The sequence below is a fragment of the Chinchilla lanigera genome, unplaced genomic scaffold, assembly GCF_000276665.1.
Source record: "Chinchilla lanigera isolate Chin_1 unplaced genomic scaffold, ChiLan1.0 scaffold00087, whole genome shotgun sequence".
In the NCBI taxonomy this organism is placed as follows: Eukaryota; Metazoa; Chordata; class Mammalia; order Rodentia; family Chinchillidae; genus Chinchilla; species Chinchilla lanigera.
Genome location: NW_004955488.1, coordinates 5625162 through 5647437, shown reverse-complemented (window position 1 = coordinate 5647437; position 22276 = coordinate 5625162). Strand labels below are relative to the sequence as shown.

At 43.3% G+C, this 22276-nt stretch overlaps 1 protein-coding gene and 1 long non-coding RNA gene across 2 annotated transcripts in view; one reads left to right on the top strand and one right to left on the bottom strand.

Moving 5' to 3' along the window:
* LOC102027861 overlaps positions 1 to 11125 on the top strand; it is a 36726-nt gene extending 25601 nt beyond the window's left edge. Inside the window, exon 3 of the long non-coding RNA XR_264002.2 lies at positions 9712 to 11125. This is a non-coding gene — a long non-coding RNA (uncharacterized LOC102027861). The remainder of the gene's footprint in view (positions 1 to 9711) is intronic.
* Sdhaf4 (succinate dehydrogenase complex assembly factor 4) lies at positions 3054 to 19141 on the bottom strand. The gene is made up of 3 exons (XM_005404476.2): positions 19034 to 19141; positions 11659 to 11811; positions 3054 to 3575 (listed from the first exon to the last, which is right to left on the bottom strand). Exons 1-3 carry the CDS (start codon positions 19095 to 19097, stop codon positions 3466 to 3468), a joined length of 327 nt encoding a protein of 108 aa, XP_005404533.1. The 5' UTR covers positions 19098 to 19141; the 3' UTR covers positions 3054 to 3465.
* Between the last annotated feature and the right edge of the window lie 3135 nt (positions 19142 to 22276).

The following is a 22276-nucleotide window of genomic DNA, read 5'->3' as shown; positions in this document are numbered from 1 at the left end:
GAAAAAAGATTCTAGGGTATAAGTCTTATACATAAAATCTCAACCTGTAATTTCCCAGAAATCCTCCCAAGCAATGTAAAATTAAAATGTTTCAACTATGACTGTGGCAGAAGAAAAAGTAAAATGCTTTGTGTGATTTTCTGAAAAGTTGTCTGTAAGTTGTTCTTTTAACATCACGCATGTTAATATGGATTCTATAAAAAGAAGATGGCAAGGTAGGACTAAAGCTGAAGTTTTATTGGAAGAGACGGTCACAAATAGTGAAGGGGAGGAGTAGGCCTGGTCTGACGCCAGCGGCCAGCACCGAGATCCTCCTCTCCCAGCCTCCTGAGCACTTCGGGTGAACGGGGAGTCGCTGGGCCAGTGCTGCCCTCAGGGGAGTGAGCGGGCCTGCCACAGCCTCTCTGTGGGAAAGTGGGAGCACAGCAGTGGGTCTCACAGGGCTGCAGCTAAGCAATGAATCAGCCCTGCTTCCCACATGACCCGACTGATGCGTTTTCGTGACTGCCACATCATCTTCGCTGAGCACCAAACACAATCCTCCAAGGTTTTCCATTAGTGTCTGATGGACAGCAAGACCACCAATATTTTCATGCCGTCCATTTTACCTGTATTATTTGATAAATGTCATGAAACATGTTACTATTAATAAGTTAAGGATTCTAGTGTCTCAATACGACTGGTTATTAAGTATTTTATACTTGTTTTTAAAGTGAATAAATTATTTTCTTCCTACCACATATTAGGATGATTAAGGTACACAAGAAAAATTTTGTTAATTTTTTATGGTCATTTATTATACTTGTACAATACAAATAAGTTAACATACTACTTTTGGAATATTAACAGTAAATATTCACTAATTTGGGCCACTTGGAAACTGACTAAATTATAGGATATTTTTACAGATATGTGCTTATTACTTAGCAGCGTACACAGTAACTCCAAGAAGGACAGATGACTCAGAGATGACATCTGATGTAGACAAACAACCAGCTCTAATAGGCACACTAGTTTGTTTCTGGAGAGAATACAATGTATTCTCTTAAATAAGTCTCTACAATCCTCTCTGATAATATTGCACTAATAATTCACATCACACAATTACCAGCCACTGCACTGTCTTTTATAGGGTCTGCAAGCCCCATCCCCCTAAGTAATGCAGAGAAAGTCCACGGACTGAAGGACCAACCTGTGCAACCGAGGCCTGGGAACACGCAGCAGAAGCTGCCCCTGGCAATGACGTGAACCTGCGGTACATGTGCCCTGGCAGACACACAGAGCCCTCTCTGCCGGAAGACAGGCCAAGTCACCCCAGCCTCCAAGTATGGGACATTCGGGTTTCACCGCAGTGCTGGCACTTGTGATAAATAAGTGGGCTTGGGGTTGCAATTTGGGCACTCACTCTCTACAAGGTTCGCCACTGCTGCCCTGGGGCAGCCCAGCAGTTCTTGGCCTTCCTTCCTTTCACGTCTATAAACTAGACTGTAGTAACCCCGGCCCAGCTATCAAAGGCCACAAGGAAGATGCTTTTGAGACACCAAGGACACCAATCCCTTGCATTGCTAACATTTGTCTTTTATACCCGAACTTCCCGCTTCAAAAACATATTTTTGGGGCTGGGGATTTAGCTCAGTGACAAAGCGCCTGCCTGGCAAGCGCAAGGTCGTGAGTTCGGTTCCTGGTACCGGAGAAAAACCAAAAAAAACAAAACAAAAACAAAAACATATTTTTTCCAGCTCAGTTCCCCCAATCACTATTTTTAACTAAAACATGATATTTAGTTTTAAAAAATTTTTAAAAATACTTGTAAGTTTAACCTAAATATTTCAAATTTTGGTTTTATGATCTTTCCCCCCAGGAAGCCAGAGACTGGGAGGGTAGAGTTATGCTGCAGCCTCACTCAGGTGGCTCATGTTCTGTGATGGCTAAATTGTGTCCATCTGAGAAGATTACAGGGCGCCCAGCTGTGTGGGCAGCAGGGTTCTGAATGAGACACACATTTTCTGTTTTGTTTTTATGAGGTGGTGTCTTGTTCTGCTGCCCGGCTGGTCTCCAGCAGCCCACAGCCTCATGAGAAGCCGGGACTACAGGTGCTCACCATTGTGCCTGGTTTGAGATTAACATTTGAACTGGCAGAGCTGGTACAGGAGACTGTCTTCCCCAGCATGGTGGGATGGGTATCATTCCCTATGTTAGGGTCTGAATAGGACCAACGTCAGAGGAAGGAGGAATTCACGCCTTTGCTCACATCACAGTGTAAACCGGGACATCTCATCTGCTCTTGCCTTGAACTTAATCACGGGCTCCTCTGATTCCCAGGCTTTGAACTGTATAGCATTACTGACTTGCTTGCGTCTTGCTTGTGTCTTGCAGATGGCAGGTCACAGGACTTCTCAGCCTCCAGAATTTCGTGAGCCAATTCCTCACAACAGTCTCTCAATCTCTCTCTCTCCCTATCCCTGAGTAATACACATGTACTTATTCATTTAATCTTCCCAGCTTCCCTAAAGGGGGACCAAGCATTACCTCCAATTTACACACAAGGATACTACAGCACAGACATCTAGTAACTTTCCCAAGGTTATGCAGATCGTAAGTAGAGTGAGGATCTGGATCTAAGTAACTGGCTGAGGGTTAAGGATTTTTCTGTCGTTACTGTGGTCTTCTCAACCTATATAATACACTACTTCACTCACATTTTAAAAGCCAGTATTAACTGTTGGGAGCGGCTGATGCTGAAAGTACTTACCATGCAGGGCAAAGCCAGCCCAAGGACGCGGGAGCTCCTCGAAGCACGGAAACAAGCTGTTGTAGTTTGTTAACTGACTGCGGGACAGCGAGGCTGAAATGAATCAATCTCTCAAGGGTATAAATAAAGGCTCTCCTGTTCTTGGGTAGTTCCTGTGCTCTGCTCAGGAGAGAGAGCATCTCCGCGTACTCCCAGCTTTTTGTCTATTGTCTATCTTTTCCTCATTCTCGCTGCTGTTCCTTCCCAGGGTACAGCAGGAACCCGACAAATCACGACAATTAACCTAGCTGACAGCATCATAATCACTTAAAATATTTTATTTACACATGTATTTTACAAGCAACTCATTAACTTAAATTAAAAAAATATGAAGTAAAGGTTTACAGCTCTAATAATCCTTTATATAACCCAATGTATTTGTTAATGTTAATATGCTGAATGTGAAAATAGTTTTCCTAATTTACAGAAGTCTTTTTCTTCCAAAGTAATCCTATACATTAAAGAAATTTGAACACATTACACAAATTAGATGATTTAGGGCTGAGGATGTAGCTCAGCGCACTTGCCTAAGATGTACAGGGTCCCGGGTTTAATTTCTGGTTACATGCACACACACAAAAGAGATAATTTAAAGGGTATAAAAGAACATAGTCTGAAATAAGAAATTCAGATGTACATATTCAGAGAATGATAATACAGTTAAAGAATATGTTTTAAAAATCAATACATCGCCCTTTCCGTTCCCAATCTCCATATCGTGTGGGTTCTGGTCCCCTGGGTCCACCTTTTTCTTTGGTAACTGGATTAACATCATCCGGAAATTCTAAGAAAAGACAGAAGATACAAACAAACCAGTCACTAGAGATGGCAAAAACAATTATGGTCAATTTTAAAGACAGAGTTGCATAGTAAGCTACATGTAACTGATCAGATCACTGTGCAGTCTTTAAACTGTCAATGTGTTTCTTTTTCCCAAGTCTGAGAACTCATTTAGGACACAATTTTCGTATTCAGCCAACTTTACCACCAACATTGTTGACTTCAAATTCTTGGAGTAGGTTCAAGCCCCACTCTAGGAAGTAGCTTCATATATGCTGCTGGCCCGAGTAGAAGAGGTATAGAGAACAGAGTCGGATTCACTGATCTTGGAAGATTTTGAAACAACAGTACTTTGATGAAGTCACTTGGACTAAATGCCTCCATTTTCTTTTTTTGTTTTTTGTTTGTTTTTGTTTTTTTGAGAAAGGGTCTCACCATGCAGTTCAGGCTGGTCTTGAACTCACTTTGTAGCCCAGGCTAACGCCTCCGTTTTCTTACTAGTAAAATGGGAAGAGCAATTATACCTGTCCAATGGTGCTGAGAATTAAAGCAATGCATGTAGAGTGTCTAGCACAGTGCCTCGCACATAGAATGTTAACTTTAGCTACGAGCACTACTGTTCATTATCATAGGGTTTTGGCTTCAGCAACTGATTAGCTGTATCCACTTACAGACACAACTGCAACTAATATTCTTCATACCAGGTGTTCAGACTATAATTTCCAACATGGGCAATTTCCAAGAGGCCCAATTCCGAGCACTTTAACTTATTTATTTAATTTTATTATTATTCTTTTTTTGAGATGGGCCTTTGCTGTGTTGCTCAGATTGGCTTCAGATTTCTGGGCCTGAGTGATCCTTCTGCCTCAGCCTCAGGTGCAGTGGGACTACAGACATGTACCACAACCAATCTTTCAATCCTGAGCACTTCAAAATATCTCTTAACTCGCTTAGTCTTTGTAATGATCCCCAAGACAGGAAGAAATGTCCCACTTTGTAGATGAGAAAAATGAGACAAAACAGGTTGAGAAAGTTGCTTGGGGTCAGGTACTGCAGAGCGGTGTCACCGAGTGTCACCCTCTGGGCTGTGCCCTACCTACACACCACTCTGCTATGTGTATGGCAGCAACCCGGGAGCAACTGGCTCCTGGAAAAGAATCTGAATTCTTTTTAGTGCCTGGAATCAAACTCAGAACTCTGCATTTGCCAGGCAATCACTGTGCCCCTGAGCTATATCCTGGGCCCCCCAAATCTTAATTCTTAAATGGGGGTCTCTTTAAAAAACTAAAAATCATGTGACCAAATTAACACAGACAAAGAATACACAATTCACCTTGAAAGCTTCCAAATATGTATCCCTTCCGTGACTTCCGCTGTGCTGTGAGGAGCTCTCCGTCTCTCTCGTCATCACTCTTTTCCCTGAGCTTTCAATGCAAGCAGGCTCCCCGCCGCTCTCTGGCTTCCTCAGGGCCTTGCTCAGCGAAACCCTCTTTCTCCCTCGGATGCCCTGGGAGTATACCCTCCTGTGACAGAATGCCTTCGTCGGGGTGACTTAACCAGCAGAAGTCCCCGACGAGGGCGCCAACACGGTCAGGCTCTGGTGAAGGCTTGAGGACAGACCCTTCTTGCCGTGTCCTCACATGGCAGAGGGAGACAGCACGCACACTAGTGTCCCTTCTTTTAAGGCACTGTTCCCACCAGGAGACTCCACTCCAGACTCACCTAAACCTAGTATCTCCCAAAGGCCTCATCCCCAAACACCATCACACTGGGAGTTAGAACTTGTGGGTGGGTGCACAATTTGGTCTACAACACAAGGGAAGAAAGAACACACAAAGCGGGATGCAGCGCTGTGTGCCTGTAGCTGCAGTCATTCTTGGGAGGCTGAGTCAGGAGGATTCCCCGGGCAACACAGCAAGACCCTAGCCTTAAACATGTACCAGGTCAAGACACCCCTGGTTCTCACAGCCTCATCCTACTTCTAGCCCTATCATCAAACCTCTTTTTCCTTTTTGGATTCCACAAATCCAGTGCTTTTCTCCAGTTTATAATAAACTCAAAGACAATTCTTGCCAGGCGTCAAAGACCATTCTCTTCTAGGATAGCAGGAATGTCCGATTCAGTTTCATCCAACGCCCTTATCAGCACTGATATCCACCTCAGCGAGTCACATGGTCCTCACACCTCTTTCCTAATGACCCTCATCTGTACTACTCCCCTTCACTTGGACTTTGTTTTGTTTTTCCCTTGGACTTTGTTATCTCTTCAGTAGGTCCCTTCTCAACTCCCACACCTTGACCTCTTTTCTCTGACCACAGCTCCTACCCTTCCAGAGCCCTTCTTTCCCATGGTGTATTATAATCTGAAAAGGTTTTCTGAAAGCTTTCATTCTCACCACTAGCGTTCGGTTCATAGTCTTGGTGTCCCATTCTTCACTACTGCAGTACAATTTTCTAACTCATCTGTTTCCCGACTGTCGTGTCCCCAGCTGAACCCGCCCAGGAAGCTAAATTATCTCTCAAAAACAGTAACCCTTCTCCACATCACACTAAGCGAAGAAAGCCAGACACAAAGGACAATACACTGTATTATTTCATTTATATAAAATCCTTGAAAAAGCAAATCTACAGTGACAGAACAGGTCAGTGGTTATACAAGGAAGTGACGGACAGACTGCCAACAGGCCCAAGGGACTATTTTAGGGAACAGAATAATTTTATACCTGCTGTTGTTTACCTGCCTACACATTGTTCAAACTCTCTGAGCCATATAGTTAAAATAGGTGGCTTTTATTACCTGGAGATTACACTTTAATTACGCCAACTAAAATCATCTCCGTCCGAATGTTTAGTGCCTCCCTCACTGCCCACAGCAGACAGCCCTGATGCTACAACCTACCGCTCAGCCCTCTCTCCCTAGCCTTCTGTTCTGTAACTTTACGCTGAAGCCAGAGAGGCTGATTAGCTGTGTCTTGCATGTGTCATGTTCTGTGACCTCTTTCTCACACATTTTTTTTTTTAAATTTCTTCTTGTCACATTTCATCTCTATTATAAAGATTTTAGTTTTCCTTTCATCTACAGCTCAAATATCATCTCTTTTGTCCAACTTCGTCTGCTCGATTCTGTCTGGCACACTAATTATGATGTTCTTTTCACAGCTTGCTATGTATCTCATCTTCATTATTCATCTTTGTATCAAAGAGGGTGCCCAGCTACAAATATCTTCCTTTAGCCTCTTAAAAATGAGATCTACTTTCTGCAAGGAGACAACGTATTTTTTTTCTTTTTTAAAGAAGGAAGTACATACTATAGGCAGGCAAACAAGAACACAAGGAAGGAAACAGACTGTCAGAGACCAAAAGAGCTACAGAGAGCTTGAATTGGGGCTTTCTTGGTAGGATGAGTTCATAGGGATAGCTCTGAAAGGAGTTAAGGAATAGTCAAAAGGACTAGGTCAGTGTTATGGTTTATGTCTGTGTGTTCCCCCAAAGCCTCATGCGGGCATGGGGCAGGCTTTTAGAGTTTGATTGATTATGGGTGTGAGAGCTGCACCCGCCCTGGGGTGGATAGTTTGCATATGAAAGGGACAGGAAAAGAGTGCTTGAGGCCATTCCTCCCCCATTCTGCCCTGGTGTGTGCTTGTTGCTTTTGCTGTGTTCTGTCATCATGAGCTGTAGCCCTCTGCCATGTGCCACTCTGCCCTGTAACTTGCCAAGTATGGACTGAAAGCTCCACAAACTGTAAGTGAAATAAACCTTTCCTTCCTTAATTTTGGGCATCAGGTATTTTGTCCCAGCAGCGAGGGAAAAGTAACTAATAGTCAGTGATTGGACAGAGGACGCAAAAAGAGGCAGGCAGGAAGGGTGAGCCCAGATTTCTGCCTTGGTGACTTGGCTGATGCCGAGGGATTCCAGAAGGAAAAGGAGGACAGGCGGTTGCGCTGGAGGGAGGGATGAGACGAAGGGGAATGAAGGACATCAAGTAAGTGTAGTCTGCGAAGTATTACTCTTGGGATGCTTGGACTATGTGAAGAAAGATGGTCAGGAGGCAGCTGGAGAGAGGAGAGTGAGGTCAAGAGAGGTCTCAACAGAGGAGTGAATGCATGAACTGGCAAACATACACTGTATATAAAATGATCTTAAGGAGACATGAGACCCTCAGGCACACTGCCATGGTGTAAGGACAAAGACCTGGCAATGCCCATGTTTTATGTTGGGCCAAGGCCCAGGCATTTAAACATGAACCCAAGAAGGAATCAAGTGGGGCAATAGGGTGAAAAGCTGGAGCAAGCACAACAGAAACAAAGAGGATGCTTCCAGAAGCAAGTGAATACTGTCAGGCTTGTGGACGGTTCCAACACCACCAGAGCTGGGAACCACTTGCTGGGTGGGTGAGGTCTGGCAGCTGGGTCTCTGCAGAGTAACAGGTTCGGTGTGCATGTGAGCCACTCAAAGTTTAACACAAATGCCCACGTTTGTGTCACACTGCTGAACAGCTTGTGACATCTGTAGCTTTCTTTCTTTTGTGGTAAAATATATATAACATATTTATCATTTTAACTATTTGTAAACTGACACTAAATACAATTGCAATGCTGTATAACCATCAGCACTATTTGTCCCAAGTGTTTTTTTATCAGTCTCAATATAAACTCTGTGCCAATTAGAAGTTCATTTCGTCCTTCCCCCTCTGCCTAGTCCCAGATCACTTATTTTCTACTTTTTCCTCTATGAAATGCCTACGCTCAGTGCCTCATATAAGGGGAATCATTTAAAATCTGTCCTTGGGGGCTGGGGATTTAGCTCAGCAGCAAAGCGCCTGCCTGGCAAGCGCAAGGTCATGAGTTCGGTTCCCGGTACCGGAGAAAAAAACCAAAAAAACCAAAAAAAAAAAAAAAATCTGTCCGTGTCTAGCTTATTTCACTATACAGAGTACTTTCAAGGTGGGTGTTGGGGGCTGGGGATTTAGCTCAGCGGCAAAGTGCCTGCCTGGCAAGCGCAAGGTCGTGAGTTCAGTCCCTGGTACCGGAGAAAAACAAAACAAAACAAAAAAAAAAAAGGTGGGTGTTGTAGCATATATCAAAATTTCATTGCTTTTCATGCCTGAAAATGTTCCACGTATATATGTGTGTCATACTACCTTTACCCATGCACATGCCTGTGAACACTTGGGCTGGTTCCATCTTTTTGCTACTGTGAATAATGTGCACACCTGCGAATGCTTGGTTATATGTACCAATGCATATGCTCGATGCATCAGCTGACCAACACCCAACACCCGTTAGTTTCCATTGCTTTATCTCCATAGGTAAGAAGTGATACCCCATCCTGACTGATATTTACATTTCCCGAATGACTAATGATTCATATGCTTGGTGGTTATTTGTCTGTATTATGTGAAGAAATGTCTACTCAAATCCTTTGCTGATTTTTTTTTGGGTCTTTTGGAGACTGGGTCTCGCTATGCAGTGCAGACTGGCCTTGAGCTCACTTTGTAGCCAGGCTGGTCTCAAACTCACAATGACCCTCCTGCCTCAGCCTCCTGAGTGCTGGGCTTACAGGCATGCACCACCACATCCAGCCCTTTGCTGATTTTTGAACTGGATTTTTTTTTTTCGTCATTGCTTTGCAAACTTTTTATATATTCTGAATATAAATCCCATTAAGTATGTAATTTGCCACCTATTTTACCCTTTCTGTAGGCTACCCTTCCGCTTTTGTGAGGACTTCTGATGTACAAAGGGCTCTTACTTTTGATGAAGTCCTATTTATCTGTTTGCTTGTGCTTTTAGTGTCACAGCCATGACAAGCCCAATGTGATGAAGATATCTCTCAATATTTTCCTCTAAGAGCTTTATCAGCTTAGTTCTTAGACTTAGATTTTTTAAAATGGATTTTAACTTCCATTTTTGTACGTGATAAGGTCCAACGTCATTCATTTGCGTGTAGACAGCCAGTTTCTGTAGCATCATTTATTGTAAAGGCCGACTGGCTTTTCCCCCACTGAATGACTTTGGTAACTCTGTTAAAAATCAGCTGAACATATGTGAGGCTTTATTTTGGGGTTGCTGCTTTCTTCTTGTGTGATCACTCCCCTCATTTTGGTGAAAATGCTACAAATTTATTATCTTTCTCTTCTAGCGGTCAGAAGTCTGACACAGTCTCAGTGGCTACAATCAAGACATCGGCAGAGCTGTGCTCCATGTGAGGGCTGACGGGAAGCTCGGCACCTGCCCTGTCCCGCTACGAGCTGCTGCGCGTGGCCCCTGGCTTCGGGCCCCTCCCTTCACCTTTTCCTTTCTCCTTTCTTGTGGGATTCAATCCGGGCCCTTCGTGGATGCTAAAATGACTGAAAAACTTCTATGACAACTATTAAAAAATCTCCATCGTCTTGGCCACTTGGTCTAGTTATTAGATTGGGCTCAGTAAAGTACTATACATTGAAATATTTTACTGAATTACTGAATAGACGTTTCCCTACAGCAGAAAAAGATCCAGACACAGGGGCGATACCGGTATCCTCTGCTGACATCTTCTTGCCCAGGGTGCTTCACGGCATGGATGGGTTAATCCTCATTTTGCTACAAAAGGGACAGCCTTGCTGCAGACTCAGAGTAATAGGCTTAGAGGTATGCCTTTTTAAGAAGTAGCTAGAATTGCACACATTCTGTAAGTCACAGGTACAAAGGGTAGAATAAAGATAAATTAGTACTTTAGAAACAAAGCTTTCTGACATGAGCCAAATTTCCTATACACTGAACAGAAAACAGAGGCTGGGGGTGTCGCTCAGCAGTAGAGCACATACTTAGCATGGGCAGGGTCTGGGTTCAATGCCCAGCACTAAAACCAAACAAAAGCAAAAGTGATGTTTAGTCTGTTACCGCCCCCCAAGCCTCTTTAATCTTAGCGCTCCCTGCCTCTCTAGTGACACTGCACAGTGAGAATAACTACTGAGAGATTAGGCTGTGGGCACCGGATCCGAGCTTGGCCTCGAGCTTTTTCTCAAGGATTTTGCAACTGGGACCAGAAATCTAAGTCTGTGGGGCTGAGCAGCCGCCAGGGGCAGTTACTTTCTGCCCAGTGGGCTGAGAGACAGGGAAGGATCGAGAAAAGTGATCAGAGACAAGAGGAGTGGGATGATCCCAGCTCTACACAGTGATTAGCGCTGAGTTCCCAGTCTTTTTTTTTTTTTTTTCCAAGTACTGGAGACTGCACTGAGGGTCTCTGCACTGAGCTGCATTCTCAGGGTTTTCTTTTCTAAGATAGGTTCTCTTTCAGGTGCTAAGCTGTCTAAACAGGGTCAAACTTGCTTTCCTGCGGTCTCAGCCTCCCGGAGTGCTAGATCACAGGTGCGCACCACCATGCCCAGCTGACCGAGCTCCTAGTCCTTTTTTAAGGCCCAGCAGCATTACTGGGCTTGCATGCCCTTCACCCTGTCCCCAAAGGACAATCCTCGGCACCTTCTGCTGGTAAACTGGCTTATTTTAGAGACAGAGTCTTGCTATATAGTTCATGCTGGCCTTGGACTCATGGTGATCCTCCTGCCTCAGCTTCCTGAGTGCTAGGATTACAGGCGTGTGCCCACACCTGACTAGATAACTTTTTTTTTAAATATACATATTGATGGCCAGTACAGCAATTTTACTCACTGTCAAAGTCAGACACACAAGCTTAAACATCACATGGTTTCTCTTGTACGAGAAACCCAAGGATACAAAAAAGAGCAAAATAAAAAACAGGAAGTAGGGAGCGAGATCGTTGTCCAATGGGAAGGGGATCAGGAGATGGAGGGGAGAGGAAGGGGGTGAAAAAAGAATTGGGATGTGTTAGATACACGTACCAACTCCACACAAGGCATGTAATCATTACATACTGTAAACATGTACTAATAAAAACTAAAAAAAAGATAAAATGGCAAATTTAATGCTAGGTATGTTTTTACCACAACACAAAACCACAATAAAAAAAGAAATATTATTTATTATGAATAAAGAATGATAAGTGCTATTTCATTTCTTTCATTATTTGCTCTACGACTACATTTTCCCTGACGGTGCAAAGTGAAGAGAAAAGCGCGACTGCACTCACTGCTCAGCGGCTCCTGTTCTACGTGAGAACCCTCCGGCGCATCGAAACGACCTAGCGGTAGTTTGGGCTTCTTCAGCGATGGTTTGACCGGCTCAGGCTTTCCTCCTGGAGAAGAACTGATCTTCCTCAGAGCATCACAGAGGAGAGGTGTCCCTAGCAGAGCGGACAGAGGAGAAAAACAGAGCTCTTCGTTTACTCTGCTTGAAAGTTGAGTCACTTTACTTATTGGTCTTTAGTTTCTATGTCACATTTATTAAGTTTTAAAAGACACAAAGGGGGAGTGAAGATACTTCTCTCCACCCCTATTTTCTAGACAGCCATTTTCCTCCCGTAGACAGTACTAATGTCACTAGTTTCAAAAGGAAGCTATGAAATGTTAGCCATTATCAAAACTGCAGAAATATATAAAACACTGATTCCTGTCCCAAGCAATGCTAACATACCAAGACACAGGCCACTAAAAGTATCTAAGAAGCTGGGACAGTAGTAAATCCCTGTAATTCCCACACTTGGGAGGCTGAGGCAGGAGGAGCCTGTATTCAAGACCAACCTGGACTACACAGCAAGAAACTGTCTCAAAACAAACAAAGAAACAAAAAAAGAACCAAGTACTACGAATTTCTCAATGATAATATTTAGTCTATGTACATCAGCCTGACAAAGGTAGAGGTAGTAAGATACACACAAGTAGTTTTAAGGGTGGGAAGTTACAAAAAGGACCTATCAGATCAGAAGGATCAGCAGACAGGCAAAGGTAAGCCCAGGGGCCTTTGTTCAGTTCTGCCCAGGAAACAGCAGGTGCTTTGCGGCATGGACTGTATTAACATCAGTGCTGCATGTCATCTGGGCAGACCTGAGGTTCCCTTAGCTTCCCCTGAAAGAACTGACAAACTTACAGTGGAAGCCGTCTTTCAGGAACAGAAAGAAAGAACTGACAGGGTAAAAGAAACTCCATTTTTCTGGTTTTAACTCCACAGTAAGACAGGTCTCTTAAATTTCACTTAAGCTGTAGTTGACACCCCCAGACCCCAGTCCCCTTATCAACTTGCTTAAAAGCAGAGCAAGGCATAAATTGGGAACAGAACAAAGCACATTGGGAAGTAGGTTAAAGACTAACCCACTATCGTCACTGGAATTTGGTTGTCTGACCTCCTGGGAGAAAAGTAAACTTTGTGCTAATTATGTGACGTTCTTGTGAGATTCCTGAAAATGAAGTAATGGTCACTATGGAAACCTGAAATGTACTAAAACAAAAGGTGAGACCCAGAGGGTGATGGACATTTTCTCTGACTCCAGGTTAGAGGCGATCCATCAACCGGCTCCAATAAAGCTTTGTTCATTCATGCTTTTTTTTCCGGTTTTCTTGTGAGTGTCTTTCCCTTGCAGTAACAGAACCACCAAAAGCCACATTTTCTACTTGACGAGGTGGCCGGCTCCATCTTAGGCCTGGGCATTTTGAACTGTGTTCCCATGTACGCTAAAGACAAGGAGATGTCTTCTAAAAGAAGAAATAATAAAAGCAAAGAGTGAAGCATCACACTGAAGGACACTAAGGGTACACACAAAGGATAACAGAGAATCTCTGGTTTTGGCAGTTTGATAAATTTGATGTTAAAACCCTACAGCTATACACTATCTAAAGGCTGAGAAATACGTGTTGTGTTTGGGATCCAAAATATTCCCTGAAAGGTCTACTGCCTTCAAGGCTGCGGATGGACTGAAAGGAAGGGCTGGGTGGTGGGGGTTCTAACTTTCTCCTGGAAGTTAGAAATCTGGTAAGGTCACAGTTTGATGACATCACTGGAGGCATTGGCAACTCTGGATGCAAGGCCTAGTTGACAGGAGTGGCCTGGGTATCGGGGTGGGTGGTGGTATGTGTGTGCGCGCACACCCCTGGGACTCTGCCTTGTCCTTACCCCTTCCTCCCTACCCTCTTCCCTGATCCCTGGCTGCCAGGAGGCGAGCAACTCTCTTCTACCTGGGAGCCAGCCAGCCACAAAGTGAAATCTGTGAAACAGCAAACTGAACAAGTCTTCCCTCCTGTAGCTTGATTTCTCTTGGGGATTTTGTTACACTGCCAGAAAGCTCACTAATTCAATATACAGAATGCTTCTAAATCAGATAAAAATGCTAAGAAAGTAAATAATGACAAATTTAAAATGCCACCCATTGAGGTTAAAAAAAAAAAAAACCCACTTGAATTGAAACTGCTATACTTTGTACCTTTTTGTCCCAGAGCTTGGAGTGCAGGCCTTTAGGGCTGGCAGAGCATGGTGGTGCACACCTGTAATTCTGGTACTTGGGAGGCTGAGACAGGAAGATCAAAAGCTCAAGGGTAGCCTGGGCTGTTACGTAGCAATATGAAGGCCAGCCCCAACTGCACAGCAAGACCCTGTCTCAAAAATAAATAAAGAGGGCTGGGGATTTAGCTCAGTGGCACAGCGCCTGCCTGGCAAGCGCAAGGTCGTGAGTTCGATTTCTGGTACGGAGCGGGGGGGGGGGGGGGGGAAGAATTGGAAAGTTTTAAAGAAAGTATACATTAAAAAAAACCAGAGAAATAAGGAAATGAAAAGAAAGTTAAATGTGTAGGATAAAATAAGAAGGTCTAATAGATATTTAATCATATTTCCAGAAAAAAATGGGAAGACTAGAGAGATAGCACACAGGTGGCAGATGTAAAATAAAGAGAAACAAAGTCATACTTGGACCCAAAAGAAAAAGAAAAGTCTAACATCAGGGAAGATCTGAAAGGTAGCCAAATAAAAGCTTACTTAAAGATGGGCATGGAGGCCCAAGCTACCTAATCTCAGCTACTCAGGAGGCTGATGCAGGAGGATCACTGCAAGTTCCAGACCAGTCTAGGGTACATAGAAAGTCCCTGTCTTAAAAAAAAATGAACCCCAGACACCCATCCCAACATACACATGAGCGGAGGTATGTACACACATACACACACACACACACACACACACACACGCACGCACACACGCACCCAGGCTCATGAGACTATTATAGACAGCTAAGTTGCATAGAAATATCATAGGTGGTCAGACACGGCTAGGCCCTTGAAGGAGTCAGTGCAAAAGATAAGAACACATTACAACTGCAGCTGGAGGTGCATTTGTTGAAGGCCTCAAGATAAAAGATGGAATACCTCCCACAGGGATAAACAACAACAAGTAATATTCTAAATAGGCATTAGTCACCTGGGTGGGTGGCCAGAACCTCCTGACCCATGTCTTCCAAAAATGTGCTGGTTCTCTCCATGTGCACTTGTTATGTGACTTGTTTCCCACTGGATCAACATTACCTAATTGGCTATACTTGTAATCTTATTGGTTGATCACAGCTTTGTTCCACCTTGTACCTGCCTTGTGATTTTGTTCTACAAAACTTCCTCTGAGAAGTGGGCTCATTGGCAACCCACTTCCTGGGTCCTTTCCTGTCTCTTTCAGGGCCTGTGTCTCCCTCAGTAAAATTTCCTACTTTTAACCTCCCTTGTTCCTCAGAATTCATTCAATTTTGGGAAACAGGAACTCAGCGTATCGGGCATCTAGCAGGTTGGGAGGTATAATATTTCCCTATATTATTTGGAGGTCCTATATTAAGACTGAGCGAAAGAGGTAGAAGATAAGTGAATCCACAGCATTCTTAAGCTTGCTACTATTCAGCAGGAGGATATTAATTTACTTCAGACTACTTATTGACTGATAGATTGATACTGGGAATTAAACTCAGGACCTTGCAGTGGCCAGGCAGGCACTGTGCCACTGAGCTGTATCACCAGCTTTCAGACTTTTTAAAGTGTGTATTTGAACTAATACAGGAGACCCAAGCATGTCTTCCAAGCCCATAGAAATAAAAAAGCAAAGAAAAAAATTAGTTCAAAGAAAGTGTGACACACTGAAGGTACAAAAAGTAAGATTGTCGATAAAGCTAGTGACATCAGCACTATGGCTTCTGTGTGTTTAGCTGTGGGCCCCGAACATTCATGTGTCAGAGCCTGGCCTCAGAATGTTGATGTGGCAAATGACAGAAGGTACAAGGCAGAGCGGGAGCCCCTGGGGAGTGAGTTTCTGGTCTGGAGCCAGGGTGCGCTGCTATAGAAGGCTGAGCTGGAATCTCTCAGGTTCCTGTTCTGAGAAGTAACTTCTTCCTGAATGTGATCCCACCAGTGCCATCCAATATGAGGTCCTCCCCAGACCTAACTCATGAGGATGTCAGGCCCTTGAATCTCCAAAACTGTGAGCTAAATAAATCTTTTTAATAGTTAACCTGCCTCAGGTATTTTCTTATAGCAAACTGAAACATGCATATGTCAGTACTTACAATAAGTATAAATGGACTAAACTCTGGTTGAAAAGGTTAGTCAGGGGCTGGGGATTTAGCTCAGTGGCAAAAGCGCCTGCCTGGCAAGCGCAAGGTCGTGAGTTCGGTTCCCGGTACTGGAGAAAAACCCAAAAAAAAAAAAAAAAGAAAAGGCTAGTCAGACTGCAACGAAACACCAAAGTCTAGTTATGTGCTGTTTATGTGAGATATATTACTTCCTCATTTCAAAAAAAAAAAAGACACAGCAAATGGGGAAAAGACAGTAACATAATGAAACATTTACAATTAAAAATTCTCAATATATTCTTGTCATTTTAAGTTCACAAATATAGTATATATTTATAGCATAAATTATGAGTTTTTACTTTTGATGCTGGGGTTAAACCCAGGGCCTTGTGCCTGCTCCACTGAACTATGTCCTCAGACCCAATATAATTTTTTGAAATATGTATACACTGTAAAATAGCTGAATCAAACTAATAATAATATGTATTACCTCACAGACTAAGTATTTGTGTTTATGACACTTAAAAGCTACATTCAGCAATTTCCAAGTATGCAACACATTGTTATTAACTACGTTCACCATGCTGTAGAAGAGATTTTTTTGAAGAATGAATCTGCATATACATAAACTTGATTTATGACAGCTGGTACTACATCAGTGTGGGAAAGGTCTAATATATACTGAACACAGAACTGGGAAGAACAGTTATTGATACAGGAAAGAAATTATTTCTTGTGTCATACCATACACAAAAATCAGTTCATGATAGGAAAAAAAAAAACCCTACAGACCCTTGAACAGAAAATACTGTACAGAATATCTCTATCAGTTTAGCAATTTAGGGTAGTGAAAGCTTTCTGAGACAAGATCACAAGGTACTACCAATAAAAGATCAAGACAAGATCACAATGAAATTATAAATATCTGTTCATTAACAGATACTTTAAATATTGAATCTGCATGACTGTAAATGCAGGTCCATTATTCTATTCTGTCTTGTGTTTATATGAATTTCAGAGAAAGACATGCCACAGTCCATCATAGTGGCTTGTACCTGTTGTCCCACTATTGTACCTGGAAGCAGAGGCAGGAGGATGACTTGAGCCCAAAAGTTGAAGGCCAGCCAGGCAATATAACTAAAAAACGTTTGTGGGGGCTGGAGATATAGCTCAGTAGGTAGAGTGTCTACTTAGCATACATGTGCATAAGGCCCTGGGTTCATCCCTAGTACCCAAAAAAAAGTTAACAAAGGTTAACATCCACACATACGCGAAGCACAAAAACAAGAAAGAAAATTAAGAAATTAATACATTAAAAAAATGAGATCTCTTACACAAACAAACTAGTAGAAATCTGAAAAATGTTTAATTAGAAAAAAGCAAGCTGGGCATGGTAGTGCACACCTGAAAGCTGAGGCAGGAAGACTGCCTTAAGTTTGAGGCCAGCCTGGGCTATGTAATGAGTTGAAGACCACCAGCCTGAACTACATAGTAAGACCCTGTCTCAAAAAAGGAAAGAAAAATGTAAAATCACAAGATACTATTTTAACACTCTCTTGGGAGCCAGAAATTAAACTTTCAGACAAAATCAAATGTTTTCAAAGGTGTGAAACAAGAAGCACTCTAATACACTGCAAATAGAAGTCAGTGTAAACTGGTAGTGGGACCAAAAACAATGCCTTTATAACTTGGTATAGTATTTGAGAACAAAGAGGCTCAATTCCATTCCTTGCACTGAGTATGGGTAACACACACGAAGTGTGTAGCAGCCAATTCTAGAATACTCTAGGGTCCACTGGGAGAAAAATGGAAAATGTACCATGTACCCACGGCTGAACAACTACAACCTGACAGACATACAGCTCAATCTCAAAACACAGTATTACCCGAGAAAAGCAAATAAATACAAACTATATGAAACCATTTCTATAAAGATTTTTAAAAGCACAAATTTCCACGATTGTATCACAAAGCAGCTCGTCAGTAATGAAAGTCTATTATCCTAAACTTGAGAATGGGTTCATAACGATGCTTTTGCTTCATAATTTATACAAGCACTTTGCAAATTTTCAGTAGAAACTATTTCGTAATTATTCAAGCTGGTGAGAAAGGAATGAATACAATAATAATTATGTATCTCACATTATTCAGACTGTAAGTCTTACTACAAGTACTTAGGAAACTTACTGTAAGTCTGGATAATGTGAGATGTTCACTTTCTATAATGTTCTTTTCTGGACTGTTTAAGATTTTTACAACTAACTCATATAGTAATACGTGTTTGAGGAAAATGACATAGAAAGTAAAGCAAGTTGCACAGAAGTCAGGCCATTTACTATGGAATCAGTAATTGTGTTTTCAATTTACAAGCACATGGTACTTAACTTTTTAGGACGCTGTAATTAAAGTCATGCTCTGCATACTCTGAACCACTAAGCGACATTTTGAGGGGTCCAACAATAATAGCTTTTTTTTTGGTACCAGGAATCGAACTCAGGACCTTGCGCTTGCTAGGCAGGCGCTGTGCCGCTGAGCCATATTCCCGGCCCACGAATGGCTTTAAAAATGTTGGTTTCTATTGAGAGCATGTGAGCTTCTTCTGCATTAATAATTCCCGGCTTCGCCTAATTTTTATTACGCATACTAATTTGCCTTTGGCTCACTTCTAAATTTTTCTTTTTTAATACTGTAAATGGTCACAAATCCCTTTAGATGTAAGCATGTCAGCGACTCCTATTCCCAAAGGGCCTTCTGAACCGCTTTCCCGAGGGGCACCACAAAGAGGGCGCGCGCCAGAGACCCCAGAAAAATAACCCGCCGGCGGGGCACTTCCGGCTGAGGGCCGTGGTCGGAAGGAAAAGGGCAGAGGACCGGAAGTACCCGCCCCACCTTCGGCTCCAGGGCTGCCCCAGAAGTGAGCGGCGCGAGTGGCCCACCCGAAAATAAAAGCTCTGCGCAGCCCGCCGCGCGTCGGCACACGCAGAGCTTACTCCTCGGACGGCTCGAATTTTTGCGACCCCGACCCGACCGGGTGCCTTACTTGCCGCTCGCCAAGCGGTGGCGTGGACTCGACCAAGCAAAGCGGAGAGGCTGAATACGGCCATAACGCCGAGTACGGTGGCGCCTGCGCACGCGCAGCTGAGGGGGTGAGGGAGGGGCAGGCCTCACCGCCCGTGGGCGGGGCCGGGACCTGGGGGCGGGGCTTATGTCGTCCTATAACCCGCACCTTCGCAGCTTGCAACTAGAAAAGGAGTGGGATGGGGCTGGGGATTTAGCTCAGCGGCACAGCACCTGCCTGGCAAGCGCGAGGCCGTGAGTTCGATTCCCTGACCGGAAAAAAAAAAAAAAAACCTAAAAGAAAAGAAAAGGGGTGGGGTGGGGTGGAGGTGGGCGCAGCTGTTACCCAGAAGCATTCGGAACCCTGCCTTGATTAAACCCCCAGCCACGCTTCGGAGTCGCCTTTATTCCTTTATTCTTCCCTTCTCCTGCCCTTTCAGTCTCTAGTAATTACTGTTTTTTATTTAAATTTTCTTTGGTGATACTGAGGTTGAACCTAAGGGCGCTCTACCACTGAGCCACATCCCCGGCCCTTTTCATTATTGTCTTTCGACTGGGTCTCTCTAAATCGACCAGGAGCAAGTTGAAGTTGAGATCTGTGGTCTTAGCCTCCCCGAGTGCTGGGATTCTAAGTGTGCCATCTTTTTTTTTGAGACCGGGTCTCTCTTGTAGTCTAGCTTGTCCTGCTTGCCGTCTTCTTGCTTCAGCAAGCTCAGTGCCGGGATTCCAAGTTTAGGAATCACTATCACACAGGCTGATCGGCTGTAAAAAATAAACCGGAAATAGAAATAACAAGTTCTGGTGTTCTGGATCAGTCTCCTAGGAGTACTGTATATTTTATCAATAACTGAAAGACGTTCAAAGGCTGCAAACAGAGGAGATAGAAACGTTAACTACCCCTATTTGATTACATGTATGTTATATACATGTAGTGAAATAGCACACTATATACCACATAGATACAATGATCACGTGTTAATAAAAAATTTTAAAACATGATAGAAATGTTAATTACCCTATTTGAAAATTACATGCTGTATACATGTACTGTATCAAATTATTACAGTATGCCCCATAAATTTATCAATTAACATAATAAATATGCCAGCCTTAGTGTCACAACCTTGCAAGCCCAGCACTGTGGGAGGCTGAGGCAGGAGGATTGCAAGTTTGAGCCCAGTCTGAGCAGTTTAGCAAGACTTTGTCTCAAAAAAAAAGGTGGGGGAAATGAGGTTTAGTATGAAGGCCCACGATTCAGTCCTCAGAACCACAGAACTAAGGTGATGTGTGATGTTGGATGCCTGTAGTCCCAACAAGGGCCAGCGCAAGCCAACTGCCTGAAGTTCCAGGCCAGCCTGGGGTGCATTGCGAGACCTTGTCTCAAACATACAAAATAAATAACTAAAAATAATAACATTAAATTAGAGCGGGGTGTGGTGGCACACGCCTATAATCCCAGCACTCGGAATCGCTGAGTTTGAGCCAGCCCGGGCTACATAATAAGTTCAAGGTTAGCCTGAACTATGCAGTGAGACCCTGCCTCAAAAAAACAAACAAAAACAACGTTAAATTATGTTGAATTTTTCACACCATTAAATGTTTTTGAAAATAAATTTTAATGAGTTAAAAAGATACTGTCTTAAGAATTTATCATTTAAACTGTTGTTCCATGGCTGGAATTCCTTTTTTTTTTTTTTTTTTTTGGTTTTTCTCCGGTACCGGGAACCGAACTCACGACCTTGCGCTTGCCAGGCAGGCGCTTTGCCGCTGAGCTAAATCCCCAGCCCCTGGAATTCCATTTTTATAAGCAAAAAAAAAATAAGAAAACTCATAGTTGAAATTAGATGAGGGAATAGTTCCAGTCTGAGGCTAAAATGTCTTAGAAGATCCCTTTTTGGGTTTTGGTTTTGGTTTTGGTTTTGGTTTTGGTTTTGGGGGGTTTTGTGTATATGTGATTTTTTTCTTATTTTGAGACAAGGTATTACTATATAGTTCAGCCTGGCCTTGAACTCACTATGTAGCCCAGGCTGGCCTGGAACTCACAGCAATCTTCCTGCCTCAGCCTCCCAAGTGCTGAGATCACAGGTGTGCAGCACCATACCCAACTAGAAGATCCTTTTTATGGAACACAGAAATTGAGCATGTTTTACAGTGTTCTTTTGATTAGGTAATATGCTGCATTGGCCTCATTGTCCTTCCTTTTTAAATTTCTCCTCTTTGGTGAGTCCCTCATTTGTATACCTGACACAGTGGCCAAATGACCTGAAAGATGACTTTTTTGAGTGAGGTTCAGAGCAAGAGAAGGCTCTCCCTCTACTCCAGTCTGCAGTGCAAGGAACTCCGCCAAGTGGCCCTTGAATCCCTACAGTTCCGACGGGTTCAGAGCATATGTGGCAGATTAAACTGCTTTATGCAACCTGTGGGAGGCCTTTACACCATCAGAGGATGTTGGGAGAGGCTGAAGCTGGAAAATAATTACGCGTGCAGGACGAAGCCAGCCCGAGAACACGGGAGCTCCTCGAAGCACGGAAACAAGCCATTGAAGCTTGTTAACTGCTGAGCAGTGAAGCTCAAATTAATCAACCTTTTGAGGGTATAAATAAATATTCTACTGTTCTTGGGCAGTTCCCCTTCTCCACTCAGAGAGGTCCTCCTTCTGATCCCAGCTTTTTGTCTCTTGTCTATTTTTTCCTCGTTTTCACCGCCATTTTGGGGTACAGCAAGAACCCAGCAGATCTGTACAGTTGTTGCCCCACATGGAGTCCCAGTAGAAATAAGTGAGAGGTGAGAACGCTTCCCAAAAACCATGCAACGCAGGGGAAGCGAACTGGTGAGCTAGTATTCAGCCCTGGAGTGTGGGGTACTGGCCCATCAGCTGTAAAGCGTGGGGATATGGGTTCTCTAGGGCCAGAAAATATATAGGCTTCAAAGAAGTCAAAAAGGGAAAGGTTTATTGATTTACTAGCAGTTAAAAATGAGGCAGGTACAGTCTCGAGAATCACAGGAGTGTATGTGTACAGAAGTGTTTTTTGCACACTTGACTCTTGTATTTTTCTCTTTTGGGTGCTCTTTAGAAGGGGTTTGAGAACCATAAGAGACTTGACTCAGGTCATTATGTTAACATCAAGTCCTGAGCTTGAGCCAGTCAAGGAGAGCAGAGGAATAGTATTGCCGATAGAGCTTGAGCCTCTAGCCTCACTCAATTTAATAGGAAAGGAACAGTGGG

What these genes read in the sequence shown, in the direction of transcription:
- Sdhaf4 (XM_005404476.2), bottom strand. Translation starts at nt 19,097, where the DNA reads ATGGCCGTATTCAGCCTCTCCGCTTTGCTTGGTCGAGTCCACGCCACC. An exon ending in CACCGCTTGGCGAGCGGCAA is followed by an intron (nt 11,812 to 19,033) that starts GTAAGGCACCCG and finishes CCGCTCTGCTAG; the next exon opens with GGACACCTCTCCTCTGTGAT. An exon ending in AGAACAGGAGCCGCTGAGCA is followed by an intron (nt 3,576 to 11,658) that starts GTGAGTGCAGTC and finishes GTCTTTTCTTAG; the next exon opens with AATTTCCGGATGATGTTAAT.